The following is a 24,082-nucleotide window of genomic DNA, read 5'->3' on the forward strand; positions in this document are numbered from 1 at the left end:
ATTTATTTTATTTCTATTATTATAATTATTATTTGAAATTAAACGATACTTGTTTTAAAAGAAAGTCGGAATGGTAGTATTTAACCTGTGAAGAATTTGATAAACAGAATCTAAGATTTTAATATTTTGTAACGTAATAATGTAGATATAATATTACTCTGAAAAATTTAACATTAATTCGTTCACAAATTTCGAAACAAGAAAAAAAAGAAAATTTAAAAAATCAACATGAACAAAATGATAAACTTGTATGCAAAATTATTCTAATTTTACTTACAGGTTTATCATTTTAAATTAAATTAAATTATTATTGTAGTTTTATGTTTTCCCTAATTACCATTTCAATATCGAATGTAAACTTGTATGATCTAGTGATATTTTTTTGCATTATTAAAAATGCTAATTGGATATAGAAAGACGAAAGCCTTCAAATATATACATTATACGATACTCGTTTCAAAAAGAAATTCGAAGATTTTGACTACTACTTACATGAACGTTACATATGGACGTATCTTCTTATTCCGAAGTAAACAAGTAAACTGGGACTTCTGATGTAATTTCTGATGATAAAACATCATTCAGACATTCCGATAAAGATTATGACCGCCTTTATTTACGCTCCAGAGAAATCTACCAAACACATCGTCGCTTTAAAATGAAATCACAACACGAATCTTTCCAACCGTTTGGAGTTTATTTTATCTAACTACTCCCAAAAACGCAAATATTACATTTACTTATATAGAAAAACTTCCTAGTTTGTCTACAAAAAATTTTTTTATAAACTATTAAGAATAAGCTCTTTATACCAATTAAAACCGTTTGAATATAAATGGAATTGCGAGGAAAGTGAATTTTTCCCGTTTTAAACAATCGAAAGTTGAGATTTAAATAATTTATCAATCATTGTTTCGACATTTTTCTAGTGAAATAGAGAAATATTCCCGATCGTGACGGAAAAAGTGGCTTATTTTAACCAGATTGATTCCGTCGTGACAAAAGCGACCCTTGATCATCACGCTCTGGCCTAGAACCCATTTAGAGGTGGGTTCACAGATGATGTGGTCTTTACTGACCATTTTGAACCAGGCACTGAAGAGAACCGCTTAAAAGCTGATAAGACCGCTTTTATGTTAATAGAATCAGTGAAAGTACCGAGAGACACAAAAAGCGTAGAGTGTAGTTATAATTGGAATCACGTTCCATCGCTATACAGTCTGAGAAGCTACTCGACTCCTCGATTGGAAAATATCATCCGAAAACGTGAATAAAAATGTCTTATTTAAATATAATACTCTCACGACCTTCTAACTAGCTGTTGTCTGTCTGTGTTTTTATGCAGAAAAGGCTATTCGAATTTTCTTTGGAGACCTAATACTTAAATAGGCCATTTTATCGTCTTAAAGAGGGGATAATAGCATAAAAACTAGACTCGGCTACCCACAATAACCACACAGACGCCTTCGCCTATGGGTAACTGGGCCACCCTACCTGGCAGAGAAATTTTGAAACAAACTAGTAGTCCCGAATGAAAAATGTGGAACTCGTAAATTCCTTCATACTCGCAGATGGTCTTTACCAGACGATCGAAGCCAAAGTTTAGTAATTATTCGATTGTTCTATTTTCTAAACAAAAGCAAGACCGGTGGCAATTATATCTGTAAAAAGCATTTATCACTTCGATATATGCCTTCTTATCTGACGCGTACCGAGCAGAATTACATAGCCCCGAAGCAATTATCTCTCCACACAATGAAGATTGCGTAAAAAATAAATGAAGAAGGATGAAGGATACTAGTTCTTTATGAAACGTGAATGCTCCGGGTGAATTCTCGATTAGACTTTGGGCCGTGTCACATGACGGGGTCTCTTATGGAACTACTTGTGGGTAAGGCACTCGAGTGAATGATTACTATTATTATTAATTAATGAAAGCAAGAAAGGAGAAGTGGTGCAGTTTTTTAATATATGTGAGTCATAAAGGGTGAAGCATACTTCACAGTCACGAAACTAAGCTAATGTATTGTTGCCTATACAAGAAATCGATCACCTTTTTGCTTTTCACACGCATTAAGTATGCGTATTGTATAGGAATTAAATTTGCATCTTTAATTTATAAATTTTATCGATTCGTTGTCATAATAATTGTTGAACAATATTAAAAATATGCACTGTACTTAAAACAAGAAAAAGCTTACTTAATGATGATTATTAAAAGTAATCTGCATAATAACAAATCATATAATGTAGACCTATTAATTTCTTTAAAGCGGGCATGAAGAGTGCCTTAAAATAATAACTAATTCAATTTTCAGTTTTAATATAATATAATATAAAGTTTTGTGTTCTATAAATGTTACGCGTTAATTACAAGAATAATGTACAGAACACTTACACATCAGTTTAATTGCGTGTAACCAAACAATACAGAAATTTCTTGTCTAAACACTTTATAAATACAAATTATATAACAGGCGAATGTCTTGCCTTTAAAGCGACGAATATTTGCATAAGAATCAATTAAAATTAAATAAAACGATTACAGTTCCTAAAGAATATCAATAAATTCTAAAATATGCTTCTATAATCGGAACAAATCCGTAAACATCTGCCCGAAATAATAACTTGTACAGCCAACGACCAGATGAATTTTCTATAAATTTTGATGATGCAACTTTAAAAACTGGTCAGGTGAAACCTATCTAAAAATAACAGCCTCTGTTATAATTTAATGCTCTTCGACGTCTATAAAATAAAACAGAAACGTAAATCGAAACACTCTCGGTTTCTCTAATGAAGTTTTATGGAGGAAGTTTGTTATTAAATTGAGAAAGTCAAGATTTTTTTTATTTAGGGATTATCACTCCTGTAACCTAGTTGTATAAATAGCTGCACTCGACTTCTTAGTCGAGGAAATTAGGTCGAATAAGATGCAAAGGTTATTGAAACAAGACTGAGAATAGAATATTTAATTGAAAAGCTGTAACAGAGTTAATTTGAGAAGACACAGGTGCGATAACCTTAACTATTAGAACAACTCAATCTTCAACGGTTCGGGCTTAAAAAGATTATTATTATTTTCGTTAAGATGACTAGCGAATTAGTTTCGTATCATCTGTGCCTCCTCCGGCGTACGGAATGCAGTTGTGACATTGTGTCACGCGGAACGTAACATATTTTCCTTTATATATTCATTAATCTTTTGCTAATGATGCAGGAAATGGAGATTTTTATGTAATACCCCCTACCCGATATTAATTTGATTATTTTGCATTTTTCTCGATTAGGAGTCGAACTGTATTGGAAACTTCATACTATCTTTTCAGAGAAGAATCGAGAGACGTTTTAACGGTGATGATCTACATTAGACACGCGCTATGTATATCCTATATAGATTATCATCGGATGGAATACAAATGATAGTACGATACTTTAAAATAAATCTAGATCATGACAAACTCGAGGAAACAATTCTGGAAGATTCGCCTTTCCAGGAAAGAATTGAAGAGAAAGTGATGCTTCCTCGAAAAAAGAAAAAAAAAATTGAACCATAAGTATCGTATATTTACCCGCGAAGATGTTAAAGGAAAACGGTGATAGAAATTACCCCAAGGTGATGGGACGCGCCAAATTCCATTCGGTCGGCGACCTGAGTTATTTTTCTGAAGGGGTTAAGTTTTGTGCGTCATTGTCAACCCCTTACGTAATCTATAAATGTCTGCTAATTTCATTTTTTTGCCATGCAGATAGCGTAGCACTTAATTATCATTTTTTACACGATTAGATCAACACAACTATATATCATACGCGTGTTTAAACTCCTGTTTTGATCTAATTTATTCTGCTCTAGTAAAGTGATTTCCGTGACGGACAGTAGATGGCGACACCGTGTAAAAGACGGAGTTTTTCTGTCCTAGTTAAGAACGGACATTGACAAATGGATTTCGTGTCTTATCAAATGTTGGGCGAGGAACAAAGGTTGGAATTATGGATAGGTCGGTATTGTCCCAAAGTAGAACGCTTTGTTCTGACCCTCAATTGTAAGACTTATGGGTTTGGTCGAATTATCGGATATAGGGTGAAGAAATCGTGGCTTTGTTTTGACTTGTAAATTATATCACGACTGCTATTTTTCTGTATAATTAATCCAGAACGAAAAAAAGGAAAAAAAATCAAAACAACTTTTTTATTCCCAGAACCAATAAAAAACTATGTACAAATTAATTTGCCTTTTCTCTTAAAAATTTTATCAATCGCCATCCTAACATCTAAATGAATTAATTTTTGTAAAAATATAATTTTTTTATTATTATTTTCATTTCGTGAAGAACTTTTACGAAATGAACGTCATTTTTTTGTACAATGTATAGAATATTTTACAGAGACGTGCTTTTTCGACTACTCCTTTCAGCAATAATTTATCGTAGCCTAAGTTATTTACAAGTACAGTATTTTAATTTTGAATCGCTTATTTTTTCTTGTAGCCTCCGTGGACTGGATCTTCTTGCCAATATCTTAAATCTATGTCGGGAATATCGGAGCAGTGAAGTCGGGGATTACTAGAAAACGAATATGTGAGTCAGATTTTATTTAATTACTATATAATAAAAGAAAAAGTTACATGTTATGTACTTACTAAATAGGATGTGGGAGCCTCATCACCCAAAGTTGAATAGTGGGCATATCGTCAGCATTTTCGCATATAATTTTGGCTTGAGTAGCTTTTCGTATCTCACGCAGTTGTTCTAGAAATTAATTATAAGTTTAAAAAATAAACTTTCCTTCTTCCTCTTTTTTCGTTTTTTTTTTTTTTTTTTGGAAATTTGATGAAAAATATCTACAAACCTGGAGTGAAAGCGGAGGGGAAGCCAGAATTTTCAAACCAAAATCTATCTCCTCTCTTCAAATTCGAGAACTGTCGAGCTATGATGCAAGCGAAAGTAGGGCCTACCATAGCTCCAGGTAGAACTCTTTCGGAAACGCCAGCACTCCACAGATCGATATCGTCAGGATGCCTTGGAAAAATTTCGAAATTAAAAATAAAATAAAAAATCGAAATTTAATTATTAATAACGTTTAATAATAATATGCTTACTTGTAAATTTGAGAATACTTAAAAGCTGTTTGGTTATTTAGATAAGGTTCTAGATCGGCAAAGGTTTTAGCGCGAGGTAGTCCACACCATTCACGATAGTCGTTATATCCGGGTAAACCGTGTTCTCTTCCTCTCAATAAATTCATTGCCGCCAAATCCATTCCAAAATGATCGGGTGGCTCTTGAAACAAGTGATTGGTCACCTAATTCGAAGGAATAAATGATTTTGAACATTTCGAAATGATAAACCTATCCTGTAAAAGCGTCTGTCCATTCAGTACACGTTTTCATTGCAGTGAAGTGCGTTTTACATAAAACTTACCTGGTCTGTGATAAATGGGTCATATGTTTGAGCGGGTGTATTTATCAGACCTCCTATTAATTCATCTAATTTTCCGGGTTCGTACAGAATGAAGGGATGTCGGAGGAGGTTGTGCAGCTCGTGTTGACCTTAAAATAAATAATAACTTAAAATAAATATTAAATTTTATTGCAAGCTAAAATAAGTAATTTTCTTTTGTATACCTAAAAATTCGTGATATTTATTATATCTTCGAACCATCCCTTGAATGTGGGTATGTCCGAATCTGAAGGCAGCTGCCTGGAAAGCGTTTCCTAAACCTAAATGGACATCTGGATCATAGTGGTTCCAATATCCCTGAGATAATGGAAAATTAGATATAAGAAAGACATAGAGTTTAGTTATATATAAGTTTTTAAATGTATCTTACGTCTTTTAATAAAGTGAGATTATATTTGTGCATCAGATCGTCTCCTAGAGTCATGGGTAAAAATTCGTTGTATGTAATATATTGCAGAGCTGCTGCAAGAATGTGGCGAGTCTCATGATATATTCTATGATCGTCCCAGTGTGGATTCAACTGAGCTAATTTTGTAGCCAGTCTGTTATGATCTCGGACATAAAGAGTGTGCAAAACTGTCAAGTGGATCTGTTCGTTAACTCGTTCGTCTCCTAGAATTATGTATAACGATAATTGTAGTTTTTTTGATAAGCAATATATCACACACGTTAACAAGGAACATAATAATTTACCAGCCAAGAAGCAATACATTCGACGAGGTCTAGCAATACAGTCTCGTTCAGCGTTATCAGATTGAGCAGGTAATAGAGGTTTAAGTCCGTATTCTTGGAAACGGTCCCATGTTTTCATTAATCCTAATTGATATATTAATGTTTTATGTTTTATATTAAAGAAAATTTTTAAGTTTTACGAAAGCGATGATTACCCCGCCTTCCTAATCGTAGTTTACTAGACAAGTCTTCAGTGGAACCATAGATAAAGTTTGCGTCGATCGATCCGGTTAAGAGATTGACATGAACTCTAGGACCTGAAATTGTTCATAAATTTTTTCAAATTTTAATATTTTTTTTGTATTTGGTTGCAAATCTTACTGTTGAACATTCTTACCAAGAGCGCAACTGGGTCGATGTCCGGCAATTGATCTTTTAAAATCCATACATGTCTGCCCATGACGTGAATAAAAAGGATCGTTACGTGGAATTTCCAATGTCATACAATTCTTATGTTGCTTTTCGGGAGGTATTCCGCAGCAGTCGAAATCCAGATCATTTGCATCTTGAAAAATGTTTTCAATTAAAAATAAGCAAAAATTTTCTGATTGATTTTAAAGGAAAGGTTAAAACTATTTTTTACGTCAATCGAATTTTTAAAACAGGAATGTTCAATGTCAATAAAATAAGAGAAATTCACAGAAGGAAACAGTAATTCCAGTCTGGCCTACGCCCCATTTTATTTCCGGAAGGAGGTTGTTATCTGACAAGTAATCATAAAGTTTCGACCTTGCGGTACTGTATGCGGTTTGCTGCAGGACATATTGTCCTTCAGTGATTTACACCAAGAAGTCTATAACAACAGGGCCAATAACTGGGTCAAGGGAAGTATTTCACCCGATGAAGGACAACTGGAGAAATATTTTAGCACGAGGACAATATATTCATCGATAGTTCAATTTCTGAAAAATGTAATTGATAATCCCTACTATCTTACCTCGAGGAGGAGAAGCTAGAGTTAAATCGTGATCGATGAATTGACCCCAAGACATAACTAAAACAGATAAATGACCACTAGGCTGATCGTGGTCTCTGTGGATACTGCTGCTTACTAATCTGGCATTTGGAAGTGGACCACCGTCCACGACAGATACTCTAGGAGCGGAAATACCTGAAAGTTAGTTTAATTTAATCAAAATTTCGAAATTGGCATATTTATTTAAATAATTAGAATGAGGAAAATTACCATCTGCATAAACCGGAGGAAGGAATCGAACGAAAGGAGTATTGGCTACACCCCAAGAAGGATGTTTCATATTGTTACAATGGGCCGTGTGAGCTCTGTATCTTTCCATTGTGCATGGCATAGGTTTTACGTGAGCGGGACACACATCCCATATATCGGTACGAGAAGTATCGATAAGAGGAAGACCATTAATGATTTCATCATTCGAAAGTCGGAACCTGTAATACGTTATAATTATTTAAGATATTCTATACGATCAAGTCTAAATTCCAAAATTTGAATAAATTCTGACCTATTCGCCAAAATTCTGGTTACTTCCAATACAAGTTCAGCTGTAATATCAATATCACCGGGGTAAGGTTCCAGACTGTTGATTGTGGGAGGCTGACGATAATCTGAAAGAAACAAATATTGTAAACAATTGCAATTCGTTCTTTATTCCAATTTACTTGTTTCGAGCAAACTGGCTACCCACCCAATTTTTTCCTGGCTTCTGCCACCGCATCATTGACATCCGAATATCGGATACAAACTTCTTCTTTAGGACTAGGCCGGCTGCAGAAAAATATACGAATGAATGAATTGATGACGATAAAAAAAAATAACTATATTTCATTTTTTAAAAATAAATACCCGGGTTTGACAGAATCGTAAAGATAAGGATCCCTAAATCTTTCTCTGCTTACGTAAGTCCTTTGTAGTAATAGGGCACATTCGGAGTTAGGCGATGTTTCGGGGAATTCATTGCTGATCAAAGGCGCAACAAGTTCACCTTTGTATTGAGGTGACGTTGACGGTAAACAGAACACGAACAGAATGACATATCTAAAAAAAAATGTACTTAGGTAATTTTATTATAGATAAATTTAGTTCATCATTTCAAGGTTACTGTGATATACTGTTTTTGTGCCAGGTGAGAAATATTTTATATATTCCGTTCTTGATCTACTCCGGTGAAAAAATATATACAAAGTTTTTTTCCGCGTTCTGAAATCAGACGAACTGATAATTTCTTAATATCCAATAAGTAAAAAAATGAAACGTCTCGGGAAATTTTTGATTGCTAATTGATAAACGAATTAGCAATATATTACAAGCTGAAAGAACTAGTTCACCTTTCAAGCTGCAAAAACTCGAAAAACATCCAAATAGCATACACACGATATGAATCAAAAAAGAAAATAAATCTATCTCTTACTTCTGTGCAATGCATTTTTCACTTTCGAAACACCAACATATGTTGGAATAGATGTCAAACCTGTGTAAAGATGTGGTGATAAATTTCAGAATCGATCTTCATGATTTTGTATGTAGTTTCTGTTATAAAAGTTAGAATTGGAATTCCTTTGGGATAATTTGAGAACTCTCTCAAACAACATCCCAAAAGGTATCCGTTACAATGAAATTCAAGGTTACACGTGGAGTATTTAATAATTCAATGACGAAAACCTTGTTTTGAGTGGTGAATGCGTGAGAAAGCTTTCGTTTAAAACAATGTATTGTAATTTCCACCCGAACGAAATAGACAAGTAAAGGGAGGCCACTTCCCACACTTCGTCTGATAGTTTGGAATAAACCAGTTTCGATTTCTCTACTAACCTATATTTGACATTGTTTATGAGACGAAAACAGCATAAATACAATATGAAAATATCTATTTCTCTTTTTGTAAAACATTTCTAAACTGACTCGGGAATTATGCAACGAAAGTAAAAAAAACAAGATGACAATGTTATGTAAAGTATAACTGTTGCTTGTCGAAACGAGTTTTGACAGATGACACTTTCGTAGGAAGAACAATGCAGTGTCTACACTTTCGCTAAGCAGGATTACCAAGGATTGAAGTCTTAGGTGTCGTCGACACTACACGCTCTGTTGGAGATACATTATCTAATCATTATTAAAACTAAGACTTAATAATTCGAAAATTAATATGGTTTTTAAATAGGTTCGAATGTTGAGCACGAAACTTTTTCTCAAATGAGTGTAATTTACTAAATTAGGTACATGGTACCGTATATGATTCGCTTTATCTAGCTGCAATTTGAATTTGAAAGAAATAGTCTATTAATCATTAAAATGGTATATTTTTCTACTATTTGTGAATCGTGATGTTTAATCTGTCTATTATTACGAGGTCAGAAAAAAAGGGTACTTACTTCCACATTGCGCTTGGCACTACTCAGATATCCTTTCGATACAAGTGCTTTCCTTTTCTCACACACTTAAAGTAATCCAATGGTCTTCTCTGTTACCCGCTTCAATTGCTTTCACATGTCATATAAGGGGGTAGGTATTTCGACACAGAAACAAGTTCATTGGTTCACTGTCATAACACGTGATTCTGGTTCGAAGTAAAACCATTAGGCGGCACTAAAACTGGCTAAACTTCAAGCTTTTGCCTTAATTTGACTTTATAAAAAGTTAAATTTATTTGTTCTAGAATCATATATTTTAAAAAATGCCGCAATTAAATGTTGTGGAGTAAAATCGGAAGATATAAATTACACTTGGAGGACAAAGATAACGGAGAAGCACGCTTATCCGAGATAAGGATGGTTTACCGACTCATCCCTCTTTTGTTCTGCGATCATTTTATAATTTCTTCTTAACAGAACTAAACGTGACTTTGGAAATATTAATTTTAAAGGTGTCAAGGAGATCTACCGTCTCTTCAAATGATGATGAACTTTATAAAGAATGAGAAAAATACTATTAATTATTTAGATCAAACATTGATTGTTCCTTCGTAGAATGACTACAATGTTGAAAATTAAATTCTTATAAATAAATCATTTTTCATTACAAGACATTGGTACAGGGAAGGTGAGATTGCGTTGCAATAAAGACAATAAGCAAATAATGATCTATTTGTTTTAAATGGATGAAGAACAGGTTAAACTTTCAAAAAAACTTCTAGATACTTTGACTGATAATTTACATTTCCAGAAACAATTTGTTTTTCACAATGAGATAGCTATCATAACACAATGAATTCTTGATACTCCAGAGAAATAGTGGCGATTTATTTTACAACACGTTTTTTTAACATTTGCAAAATCATTTTTTAAACGAATTTTTAGTTCATTACATTTAAGATATAAGTTTTAAGATTACTTTTATGTTTAACGTAAAAATATAAAAAAATAAATATATATTAAGTGATCTGTAGGATGAAATATGGTTATGAAATTTATATCAGCATAAGTACTCAAGGAATGACACAGTTATGTACAGTAGATTTCTTGTAATCGAATAGATTAACACAGATACGTCACCTTTAACATTTTTATAACAATTTTCTTTCTTGACACGGTGCATTTTCTCTGTTATATTTTGAAATTTTCACGAAAATTTTTCGTAATAATAAAATCATTACAATCCTATCCTAAAGTCAAGAATTCAAAGGAAGAATTTCTGTTATGAAAGCTTAATAAGTACACTAACAATAAGATTTAGGGAAATCAGCTGAACCGTTTTCAACTGTACGATTATCCCACGAAACAAAGCAAGAAAAGAAGACTATTAATCCTTTTATTTCGAAAATTTTTGTTTACCAGAGAAGAAAAAAAGGATAAACTGTGACGACAGAATCAAGAGGATAAAGATTGAAAAGAACAGGTTGGAATTTCAATTATTTTAATTGATTACGTTTTGTCTTAGGTCCACAAATGGTGAAAACAACCAGTTTTCTTATCATCTGGGCAGACAATGAGAAGTGACCAGGAAGTGAGAAGATAAAAAAGACGAGTGACTATGATTGTTCTCCCACTTGGATCGCCTTTGATAAATAAGAAATAAAATAATTCATAATTCTAGGAAAAAGAGGAAACAGCGTAAACCGCATGGTAGAGCACGCGTTAAAAATAGGCATATTTGGGAGAAATTTATGGCCATTTATGATTATTTTGAACCTTATGAGAAATAATTAATTTCTTTCCGAAAAATTAATGTTACTAAAACAACGAGGTCAGCCGGCACCAGTTGGCCATAAAGTTGAAGGAACTGAATTGGATATTTTTCAGAATCGCTATATTGACCTTCGTTATTCTCTTTAAAAAAAAAAAAAGTTTTAATTAGGTGAACAAAATATGACTTGATTTTACTTTATTAATATTTATTTAATTGTAAATTAATAACACTAAAAAAATTCATTTTAAATTTAAATCGTAACAGTCGAATGTTGCCACCAATATAAAGACTTTACCAATTTTATAAATAATTTCGAATAACTAGTAAATAAGTATAAAATTTATATAAAAAGGACTTAAGAAGTGTCTGCTTCACTGCGCTTACGTGAATGAATTGTTATTGTTCGGTTATTGCTGCAGAAACAGACTTAATTTTTTAAAAAAATATATGTATATATTTGAGAAAGTAAACTAATCTTCGGCTAAATAGTAGAGAGAAACACATATAATTACATTTATTTTATAATTAAAAATTATAATTTATATTTAACTTGGCAATCATTATTCCTGACATTTTATTATTTTTTTCTTATAGAAATCTATACTTATAAGGGCGGATCCGGATATTGAAAATAATCACCAAATACGAATTAGAACCATAAGTAAGTCTTTTACGTAAATGAATTTAAGAATTTCCTCTCCGGTGTAGCTCCAGAAAATATTTAAAAATTTTTAGCCCCTCCAGACAATCAAAAGTAACGCCCAATTATTAATCACCTTTAACTGTGTTAAAAGTCCGTAATTTCGCAATATAATCGAGAGTTTTGTTTTATTTTTTTAAAGTGTTCGATGCTAAATAGGAAAGTAAATGTTAATTTGGTTTTTACTCCATTTTCGTTTTCTTCTGACGTCAAACAAAAACACGGTTCGAAATTACTTTTTTACCTTAATCACTTGTTTCAGACATGTCGTTAAGGAAAAAGAAAATCCCCCGAGTCGTGCGGGACGGTAATTTAGTCGAGAACGTGACTTCTTAAAGACGATTTTTGGTATACGACTTTAAAAATATTCTAATTTATGCTAATAAAGCTCTCCATTGTTATATTTACATTTTGGTCCCTACACTTGTACACGAAGCGATATATCGCTTCTGGTATTCTGTGTAATTTAGTTCCTTCTGTGCAGTTTAATCGAGATAAAGTACATTGAATCGCATTGTTAGATCTAGATCGTCTTTGCTTAATGTGAGACAAATATCGTCTTTTATATCGTTAATAAAGGAGGAAGTTCGTCGTCTTTGGCTTTTTCTATTGTTAAACCCAATTAATTTTTTTCTTTCTACTCTTTTAGGAGGATTAAGTCTACACCTTCCTTTATATCTGCTTCAGTTGTTATTACGTCGTTGTTACGTATTGTTTTCCGACGAAACCCATTAGACACAGATGTTGAGTAACACGCAAAATGTAAATAAATCACTTAATACGATAAAATTTAAAAAAAAACGAATATCTAATTTAGTAACAGAAATAAACTCCCGAAAGATGCAATGATTATTATTACTACCGTTGTAAAATTCGATTAAAATTGTGTCGTTGGCCGTATATTTCCTCCCAGCCCCCGAGCCAAAGCTTAAATCTGACCTCGTGGTGCCGTATAGAGGGTGAAAGGGAGTGACACACTGAAAACACAAACGCCCGACCCACCCTAAACTTATTGTTAACTTGCAAGTTCACCTATATCTAGGCCTGAGTACGTTAACATGGAATTCCCATTCCCTGATGCATATATAGGAAGATTTGAATTACAATATGAAATAGATTTTATGGGATATGTTTATTAAATGTCGTTCGAAATAATTGTTTACAACATTTTCATTTTTTACCGAGTGTAAACCTGGTTATAAAGTATTCGCAATTTAATATAAAATTAAGAAATTGGATCAAATAAATGCATAGTGGTCTTCCACCCGCATAAAATTTTATTTCGTTCACGATTTACTTACTAACAGACCGATATACAGCCTACATACAACTTCCCCCTTCAAAGACGGCAACACTTTTCGAAGGTCGAAACTACATTAATTATTTTTCCTTCGATTGGAAATCAATTAGGAAATTGATATTCAACTAATAATTTATGCAGAATTAGAAAAGAGTAGCAAATGCATAGCGTACTAACGATGATTTCGCCCTTACGTAACAGATATTCACCTACTTAAACGTCATTAATTCGAATTATGAAATCAAAACAGGGTTGTTTTGTCAATGATCATTTCTGTAAAGATCCAGATACTTTCAACCTTCTAAACTAACATATTCTGAGCTACGAGAATGCGAATTAAAATTCCAACACGTGTCAATAAATAGGGCACACCCTGTTCTATTTTTTCTTTCGTGCTCTATCAGAAAAAAACTTAAACTTTGCTGTGGGATATGATCACATTGGTCAAATACACAATAAAAAAAAAAAAGTAATTTTAAGGCGATATAAATAAAACAAATTTTTAACGAGATTCTCATGATCTATATGACTTTGGAGAAATATAAACGTCCATTTCTACTAGATAAAGTAGTTGAATCAAGTACAAGGTCTGCAATGTCGTGTTTAATTAATTCACAAAGTTTTTTGTCTGTTTTCCTCGAGTTTATTCTATTCAGAAAGTTTATTTTTATTTCGAGAGTTTTATAGTCAAAAATTTTGCTTACAAACTTTGTTTGAAAGTAAAGTTCGAAAGCTTATTTGTTTAAATTTCGTTGCTGGAATAGGTTTTTTTTTTGTCTTTAAGTAATTTAAAAACTGTTTTTGAATATAAAATCCTCGAAAGAGAGCATAAGTAAACGAATGCGAAAATTTTAAATGTAAATTTTATTTATCAAACATATCATTTTCAAATTTACTAATAAAAAGTTCCATATTTAACTGTTCGATTAGTGTAATTAGTTAGTGGTCAAAGCACTTGTGAAATATGATTTCACTAATTTATGTTTTATTACGAACTCAAAATGTGTATAAATTTTATTTCTTCTATACGTCTAGGAAAAATTCTAGCTTAGACTAAGTATAATTTTTCCAAGATTATAGAGGAAAAACACTCATCGTTCAAATATAGGCTTATTGTGTAGATAATAAGAGTATACAGTATCTGGTCGAAATGTTACTCGATACTTAATACTGTGCAAGTTCTGAAATCTTAGCTAATACTGGATTCTGATTAATGGACCAAAATTAAATATCATATCTTGATGAACCTCCGGATATTGGAGTGCCTTTTCCAAAACTTATCATAACCACAAATGACTTAAACTGACTGTTTTTTCATTTTATTTTACTCCTATGCATTGCGGACTCATTACTCGTCTCTCCTCAATTGATCCAGGCTAATAATTTGCCGGGTTAAATGAAGAGAAATTTTTAAGAAACTTTTAAGTTGATAATGTGAGTAAATTCGCGTAGATAATTTTACGATTTTTGCATAAAAGATATCTCATCTTAATTTTGATTGTATGATTTTGTCTGTGTAGCTCATTCTTAATATTGAAAGCAACTGGGGAAAGACAAGTAATACGTCCGAAATGAATATTGCAGTCAATGCATAAGAATAAAATAAAACGAAAAAAACAGTCGCTTTAAAGCATTTGTGGTCGATATGATAAATTTGGGAAAAGGTAGTCCAATAGCCGGAAGTACCTCAAGATTATTAAAACCCAACAAGAAGCAAATTATACGGTAAACGTAGATGAATAGGCGCATGTTTTTTTGTGTTAGTCTAAGACTCGAGGTTCTAGGCAGAGGCCCAAGTTGTGCACGCAAAAATTGACGCTTACAGACCAAATATTTAAAACGATTAAGTTAGAGCTTTCTTTAATCGAACAGAAGAAAAATCTTACACTTCGTTACTAAAGTGTAATATTTCTTAACTTACTTTTTAATTCTATAATTTTGAAGATAAAATTTCAAATTATCGTGTGTGAGTTTCATCCTTTTAATGTATTTCTCTACTTTTTTTCCCATTAGCTCATAGTCTTCAAGGTCTTGGCTGTAAACACTGTCTTACACTATTACTTCCCATGTACCCTTTCCCTCCAGTTTGTAACGTATTTAAAAAATAAAATAATGAGATTTAAATGTATAATTTTAAGGCAGGTATATATTTATAAATGTTCGAATTATTATTATTTTTGTTTTTTAAGATAATAAAACCAACAAGCACAAACAACGTGGTTAAAGCTGGTTATTCCATACTAATTAAAGTCAGAATCTTTAATAATTAACTTACTTGTATATTTAAACTTGATAAACGCAATGACCATCACGAAGTTAGCCTACAATTGTGGAGATAAATATTTATGAAAGAATTCTAAAAAAAAAAATGATGAAATGTAAAACGTTCGGTTACAAAACGTAACGTTCAGAATGTAACAAAAATATTACTGAATAAAGTAATTGATAAACGTAACCACAAGAAACGAAAAGTATTAATATGCAGATTAGGTGTTACGATAAAAAAGAAAGAAAAAACTTTTTAATATTTAAATATGTTAAGTTGTTTCTGTAGGCTAATCATATATTTCCGTGCGGTAGACAGCACTTCCGCGTATTTAACAATAATGCTAGTCTAGTTATTCACACGTTTACTTGTACTGTACGTTTTGCATCTCTTTAAATCACGAATATTTTTCATCCCGATCTTTCCTATATTATTATGGTCTGTTACTGTTTTTTTATTTTCGATTATCTAATTAAAAATTTGTTTGTATAGATTTTAATCAAATTCTTTTATTTGCTTTTTTGTCTAGTGTGACGTAATAATGAAATATATCCTATGTAAAAATGTTGGTCATAGCGAATCGTTATTTATAAATATTATTACAATGCTATTAACTTAATATATCGAGTCACATTATTGTTACAAACTATTGTTTGTCCTTTATAATTATATGGCTATTTGATGAATTACATTTGCCTCTATACTTTACTTAATTTATCATATTGTCTATTTTTGTATTACTTAAAAATATGCCATACATAAGTTAGAGGAATGAATTATTTCTGTTTGAAAAGGATGCTCGTGCGTGAATAACAACAATCTTTTAATAGCTTTGTGTAGTAATAAAAAGCATAAAAACCAGGACAATAATTATGGCTTTCTTCAGAATATTTTATTTGATAAAGAGAAAAAGGACGAATTGGAAGAGACTTTTACGTTTTACGTTTTTGGCGTTTCTTCTAAAATTTCGAATTTTTAAGTAGCTTTTTGCTGAAATTTACTTGATATTAATAGCAGTCGATTTTAGTTTATATCGAGATCAACATAAAATAAATTTCTCGTATTTAGAACAGAGATTTAATATTTGAAGAGAGACGAATTACAGTTATTAAATATCAGATAGGTGTATTAAAATCATATACTGTATAACAATTTCTTTTCTTAACTCTCCTAACATTAAAGTGATGACCTTTAGAAGCGTAATCAAGACTCAAGGGCTTACACGTTTAGTCAGAGAGGACATTTTGTTTCCTGTAGCCAAATTTTGCCCGCTTTTTTTTTTTTTTTTTTTTTTATAGGAGGAGAACGAGGATAGAACATTAAATGTATTTTAACTCTCAAATATTTATGAACATTAAGTTTTTTTATAACAAAAATGCTGTAATTAAGATAATTTCATTTAGTTACGAAAGTATTTTATTCGGAAACACTTGTTTTACATAATGATATTGCTTATACATATTAACAGACAGAATACGTAATTATAAAGCCACCTGTAAAAATTTGCCGCCCCTCGAAATTCGTTGCCTTAGGCACATGCCTACTTTGCCTATGCATAAAAACGCCTCCGCGGATAGTCAAAAATGACTGAACTGTTTAAAGAAAACAGCTTAGGTTTGCTTATTAGACGAAAAAGATGGTTTTAGCAAAAATATAATTAAAAATACAACATTAATACATTAGGTAATATTACACGAACATTTTTTCAAGGGTAAATAAGTGTTCTTTAATTTAATACTTTTTTTATGACGTACCCGAAAAGATAGTTTAATGAATTGAGAAGAACTAAACATATAAATTTAGTTTGTCAGTTGATTATATCGTTAGAAAAAGACAAACATTATAACAGCACTTATAAGATACCAAGTGTCTATGACCAGTGATCAACGATTCGATACGGTTAACACTTGCTTTACACTAAATTTGTCACGATCTGCTCACACCAGGATAAAAGAACACGAGCGATATTTAAAGATTCATACATCCTTACATCTTTTGAATTATTAGACAGATAAGAAAGTACAATATATCATAAAGAATTCGGAATAAAAAGTAAGCATGATTTATGAGAATATATATAAATAACCGTCGTAGTCTTATTATTAAGTTTTATATGCTATACACAGTACGGATAGGCCTATACACGAATAGCCCGAAGTAATAACTCAATATATTTAAATCTAATCAACATATTAAAACTTTTCATTTCGAATAATTACGTTTAAGCGTATCGTTTTATTTCAAACTCGAAATATATTTATTATATTTTTTCTTGAATTTTCGAATCGAATGCTTTGCGTGACTCACACGTCATAACATTATTTCAAATGCTTATTTTTATAACCTTAATTAGACGTTAGCTACTGAAATAATTTAAAACATTCGTTAATTAAATCAATAAAACTGCTGCTAAAGATTGCTTTTATGTTTTAACTTCAGTAAATTTTCTATATTGTAGTTACTGATTGTTCCCATTTTGACGTGTTTTGTATTCTCGAATAGCTTTTCCTTTTGTCTTATCTCAATTAAAACAATAAACTTACAAAAAATTTAGTTTAAAAGCTTTGTAAAAAAACTTTCAATTTTAGTAGCACCCGTTTTTAATATATAATTAAAAATTTAAGTCACGCTTAGATTAAAAACAAAAATATTTATTATACATTCACTTTCTCCTTGATTGAAGTATTACTATGTATTTCATTCTGTTATCAGAGGAACTTTTATTAATTTATTTTGTAAATAAAATCAACTGTTTACATGAATAGATTAAATTTTTATGTTAATGCATCATTTATAAATTATATAATGATGAAGAGAGTTTTACAGTTGTTAAAAATGTCTGACAGGAACAAGAATCTTTCTGAATTTTAATTAAAATTTTTATTTATGCTTAGTTTCTATTTAAAAAAAATCTTGTATTCAATTCGTTATTAAAAATTCGTCTTTAAAATAGTTTTATTTTTTATAATTTTTTAAAAATTGATAATGTATTTTAGAATAAATTTTCTGCTGACAAAATTTCTCAAAATCTTATAATTCAGTAACAACATTCTACTTTATATTATTATTTGTGTATTTTTATATATAACAAATGCAAATCTTTATAATCGCAATGTAAATCTTTCGTTTATACATTATAAGGGCATTTTTGATACGACAGTGGCGCGTGGATGTGCCACAAATTCGTGAATACCGGTAACCAATACAAAGATTTGTTTTTTAAAAACTTTTCAATGTAACTATAATTCTATTTGAAGGATCTCGTATAATTTACACAAGAATCCAGAACTAACAGAAAAAATAGCTGAACTTTTTGTTGAACAATCTGATAGAGATTTCAGGTTATCACGTACAACTTTTTAAATTCTTTAGCAAGCATCTCACTATAAATTAATAATATATTTTAGTAGTTATACAAACTCGTCTTGTATCTGATCAACGTTATTCTCTTATATTATCTTTGAATTAGAACGTTTCTGAACTGGCTAATCTTAAGATTTCTCTATTTTACGCAAAGCCCAAAGAGATCAATTCTTCAGAATTAGTCTTAGGGATCTGACATACAAAAGAATTGGAAAAGTTTTTGCATAAATGAATAAAAATAAGCTTTTCTTTCATTATGCAAATAACAGATGATTTTTTTTTAATTAGATGAATAAATCGGATTTGTAAATTTATTTAATTTTAGGCCCTACTTAAGGACAAATTAAAGAATTTATAAATTTCCAAATACAGTATATAAAAGTAACAAAATATGTAATTACCATTTAATTCAAATAAGAATCATTATCAATAATTTTAATTTGAATGTGATTTGATTATAAAAAATTTGACCATTTTGCCTTTTCACACAAATTTTATTATTTAGTCATTTCGTAAAACTTCGGCCTTCCCTTGTAATTTTCTTGATTGGGCGATAAAAACTGGATTTGTGCTTTTTATTTGAATTACTAGAAGGAATTTCCAACTCTAATCAGACCATTTTTACTATACTTTTTTAACGGAAATACACTAGCCTCGCTGTAGTCTGTATGCCACCGAAAGTTCAGTGGCATATAGGTTACTGCAAGGCTATATGCCAATTCAGATTCGAATTTTCAGTGCTCAATCATGAAAAATCGTGATCTTTCTTGATTTTTCATTAGTAGTTTGGACTAAAGTGTCAAGTCAAATTTCTTATCCATGTCGGTCCTTATTTCTGTCGACCGGACGTACGTGTCCTTGATGGACTAAATCTTTGTACATAAACTAAATCTAACAGATAAGACGTTTTATTATAGATTTCTTTTGTTTTCGAAAATATCTTCATAAACTTCATATTCTTCGGTTATCTAGACGATCAAGGTTGGAAAATTGTTCATGATATATACAGTATATATATGTTATCTCCGTCTTTCTTAGACCATTAAATTTTTAATAGAAGTGTTTCAAGATTCAAAATAAACTCATTTAGTAAAATGAAACTGTCGGTGGAAGCAAAAAGTGTATTGTTATTTTTTAAACAATATTGCGTTCCTCTCATCTTCCGGAAAAGTTTATTTATTATATTAAACATGATAATTTTGTTTATAAAAATGAAACCATAAATTTAGTTTGTGACATTAAAAATCCATTTAATTTAATCCCGTTGTAATTTTTAAACTAAATAATTGATTTTTTAAGATCCCAAAACAATATATGTTTAATCCTTTCTTCAGAATTGCAGGATGACCTAAAAAACTAACTTGGCATGTTACACTGAAAGACTCTTCGAGCAACGCATTTTTTAAGCTTTTAAAGCAACGTGGACAAACTCGAATGACATTCCCACTCTTGAAAACCCCGCCCCTTCTTCACATACAAATGTGGTCCTGGACGCTTTCCTGAGATTTCATTCTCCTAGTCATCATTGCCCTATTTTTTTTTTCATTTTTGCTACTTTCAAATAAATATTCGCTAAATGAAAATACAACACTGCAATCTTAAGTGAGTACAGTACTGATCTATATATCACTTGACGCCCCTTTCCATTTTGATAAATGCTTACCACAATCTGGGCAACCAGAATCAATACCTGAGTAATTGCTCGGGTAGTTACTATGACAAAACAAGGTTCTGAGAATCCAACCAAAACTCGAAGTTCAGGTTGAATTCTCAGAAATTTTCCACGAGTGGTTTGATTTGTCTCACTATCCAGTAGTCTTATTGCGGGCCTAGTCGAACTCCTATTGAGTCTGTGCCCTCTTGGTACCCATAAGGAAGATAGTGTTTTTATTCGTAAAAACATTGAGATCTGAACAATGCGGTTTTTAATGATATTAAAAAAGTTTAGTTAAACTTGTGTAATTTAGTTTATTTTTAACCATTAACTAGTAAAAACGCTAATACAAAGAAAGGCTTTAAAAGTTTCCGTTCATAAGTAACGCACAAATCAAACATAAACCATGTGTTAAGGAACTTATTCTAGCTCTTGAGAAGCTACCTAACAAGATCCAAAGATGTCTTTCCGGTAAAATTATCATTGTTTGAACTCGGACGGTTGCAAAATGGACTTTAACCGCGCTGTCCGATCCAAATAGCTGATGTTTCATCGCTCACTTCATGAGTTTCACGAGTCCACATGACAAAACATCTGGACTACAGAATATCATTATTTTCATTGCTTACGATGCAGCATCTTCTTTACTATGTGTGCAACACAAAAGCGTGCATTATCACGCATGAAAACAATACCAGAGCTGTTTTCCAGATCCCTTTACTTTAATGGCTGCCACAGGATGGTCAAAAGTGGTGCTATAGTTCTGTGCATTTATGCTTTGACCAGTGGTTTGAATTCCAAAGCAGTTTGCCTTCAGATAGCGACTGTAATCACATTCGGACGCTGCGGTTATATCCATCGACAATCTAATATCATTGTTATTGTATTTAAACTTGATCGTATTGCAGCTAACAAAGATGCCACTTTGAGCTAATACAATGCCACGTACAGTACTTTAAGCGTGCATAGTTGTCTAACAGTAAGACGTTTTTCGGTCGGGATTGCAGCGCCAATTTAATGTGACAATACAAGTTTGCCACATTGAGGCCGAAGTTTTAAACGCGAAAACGTGTACGTCTGACGATCGGCGCCGCTTTCCTGTAAGCCTAGAAGTTTGACAATGGCGTTTGGAAAGTCAGTGGAATCGTGCTCGACATTCCAAACGCCATTGTCAAACTTCTAGGCTTACAGGAAAGCGGCGCCGATCGTCAGACGTACACGTTTCGCGTTTAAAACTTCGGCCTCAACCTCGCTATTGAGTGTAATTTAATTAACCTATTGTTTTTAATGTCTGAAAATATAAAAATACCAATTCAACATTCTGGAATATGCTTATGTTTTCATTAGCTTTAATGTGCTAATTTTCTACTCGCCAGTAATTGTTCTATAACGATGATAGCCATGTGCGAGTCATGTAAGCTTGCCTAGATGATAACATTTTTGAAACGATATGATAAACTAGTTAGAATCATTAAATAACATATCAAAATTTATGCAACAAATTAACCTAATCTTAGACAATAACCGAGATTTAACCGTCATGAAATCATTAGCACCACAGTACTATATTGTGTTAACATATTAACCATTTGTATTTTTTTCCCTAACTTGATCTCTAACTTTTATAATTCTGCTTTATAATTTAAAAAAGAAAACCGGCGCCATAAGAGCAACATTTGACGGCGCCAGTTTCCTTTTTAAATTTTTGTAATTGTTACAAGTATTATTTTGTTCATTTTTTTTATAAGATAGACTATTACAAATAACAGCTAATACATAAAACACTAAAGTTTTTTTTTTCTTAATTCGCGAATTTTTATATTATTAATTAAAGGCGATGAATTTAACTGAAGGAATTGTGAGTAGTATTCAATAGACAATAATTTTGATACAGTTTTTATCTGACATTTTTATGGTTAGATTCTGAAAGTAAAAAAGCCAATCTTCCAAGAGTTTACAGTATTTATCCCAGTTCTTACTATATTCACTCCTGAGGTACCGCTCTACTGTATTACGTACGTAAAATGCTCAATGTCATCAGCTATTTTATAGAGGGATTACGTTTTTCTCTCAGCATCAGCACAGCTACATCGCATACCTCGATTCTGCTCATTATGAGGGAACTAAGAAAATTAAGCAGCGTAAACAATAGTGTGATCCAAGTAAATGAATTTTAAAGAAATGAACAACTCTGAAAAAACATTGTGTCATACTGATAATGCGCTGAAATTCATTTTTCTCATCGATTCATATATCTTTTCGAAATATTACGAAATAATAACAATTAGTGTATTTTGATCTTTGCTACATTTAAAATTAAAACTACACAAAATTTAATCGAACAGCAAATTTCTTTAGATTAAAATATTTGGTTAGTTAAGTAATTTGTTTGTAAAAACTATCACCTATTTTGACATATTCTGTTCTTGTGGTTATTATGATAGTTTATAAAATTTTTACCATTTCTTTATTACAGGCACTCCTACCAGTATTCTGAAACAAATATACTCATGTTTGTGTTAAACTTATATTAAGATCATCAGTGGGTAAATAAATAAGTTTAAAGGAGGCAGCCTCATCAACAATATCCCTGGGTCACAGGAATATAAGTGATGCTATTGCAGAACAGAATGTAAGTATTGTTTTGCTAATAAAATATTCCATGCTAGTTTGAGTTGCAACAATAAAAAAAATCTTTAACTTTAAATAAAAATGTTGAAAATAGTGTTATATAATCTTGTATCAACAGTGCTGAGATGAAGTGGTATAATTTTGCAAATATCCTCCAAATTCACAACATATCTTGAGTGAAACTGAAAATTTATGTTAATGATCCAGTCAATAATGTTCTTACCTTACAATATTGTGAGAACATTAATGACTAGTTAAAATTGTTGCCTTTAACATAGAAAATTATATGGTCAAGTATTTTTTTACAACAAAGATAAAGAAAGAATTTGTGGATTTCTTTATGTATGTAAGCCTTATGTATAAAATTCTTTAGAAAAATTTAAGTCTATTTACAGTGTTTCCTTTACAATGATATTTGGTTACATCACTATTCTTTCTGATCATTATATAAAATATTAAAAAAATTTTACAAACATCATCTCAGGATTCCAACAAATTTAAAGTTTAAATCTAACAAATGGTTCTTTCTATTCTTATCCGTAATTTGAATAAATCACTTCTTATATGCACTGATTTACATAATTTTTTTTACAAAAATAATGTAAATGTTGCAAACTTTTCAAAAATACATGTACTTCTATAACTTATAAATACTTTCACTAATACAGGTATTTTAGATTTAGATTTGAAAAAATAAATTGGCCTTTTTATCTAAAACACTGCAAAATACAATTTATATGATAATAAATTTAAAAATTTTGACATCTAAAACTTTTAATTTAAATTTGATATGGATTTACATTTTGATATATGAATTTAGGTAGATATCTTGTATTAGGTAGATATGTGTGTACAATTTTTTGAACTAATGAAAAATAA

The 24,082-nt window shown here is 31.2% G+C and overlaps 1 protein-coding gene and 1 long non-coding RNA gene across 3 annotated transcripts in view; one reads left to right on the top strand and one right to left on the bottom strand.

Moving 5' to 3' along the window:
- Positions 1-12,665, top strand: part of LOC136988579 (uncharacterized) — a 17,959-nt gene extending 5,294 nt beyond the window's left edge. The window contains exons 2-3 of one of the 2 annotated variants that reach the window (XR_010882777.1): positions 4,488-4,577; positions 11,884-12,665. This is a non-coding gene — a long non-coding RNA (uncharacterized lncRNA). Of the gene's footprint in view, positions 1-4,487; positions 4,578-4,646; positions 4,744-11,883 lie in introns of those variants that run through there. The other variant, XR_010882778.1, reaches the window with a different exon arrangement.
- On the bottom strand, positions 4,401-9,641 carry LOC136988546 (peroxidase-like). The gene is made up of 16 exons (XM_067286420.1): positions 9,537-9,641; positions 8,011-8,202; positions 7,853-7,932; positions 7,670-7,772; positions 7,378-7,595; positions 7,129-7,302; positions 6,529-6,696; positions 6,347-6,448; positions 6,153-6,275; positions 5,830-6,071; positions 5,624-5,756; positions 5,421-5,548; positions 5,099-5,301; positions 4,849-5,018; positions 4,640-4,748; positions 4,401-4,562 (listed from the first exon to the last, which is right to left on the bottom strand). Exons 1-16 carry the CDS (start codon positions 9,542-9,544, stop codon positions 4,472-4,474), a joined length of 2,244 nt encoding a protein of 747 aa, XP_067142521.1. The 5' UTR covers positions 9,545-9,641; the 3' UTR covers positions 4,401-4,471.
- Positions 12,666-24,082: the final 11,417 nt, after the last annotated feature.

Source organism: Centruroides vittatus, unplaced genomic scaffold (assembly GCF_030686945.1).
Source record: "Centruroides vittatus isolate TY-2023 unplaced genomic scaffold, ASM3068694v2 scaffold_3315, whole genome shotgun sequence".
Classification (NCBI taxonomy): domain Eukaryota; kingdom Metazoa; phylum Arthropoda; class Arachnida; order Scorpiones; family Buthidae; genus Centruroides; species Centruroides vittatus.

Coding starts and splice junctions, on each gene's coding strand:
- LOC136988546 (XM_067286420.1), bottom strand. Junction 7,303..7,377: donor TCCTCCGGTTTATGCAGATG/GTAATTTTCCTC, acceptor ACTAACTTTCAG/GTATTTCCGCTCCTAGAGTA. Junction 5,757..5,829: donor ATCTCACTTTATTAAAAGAC/GTAAGATACATT, acceptor CCATTATCTCAG/GGATATTGGAACCACTATGA.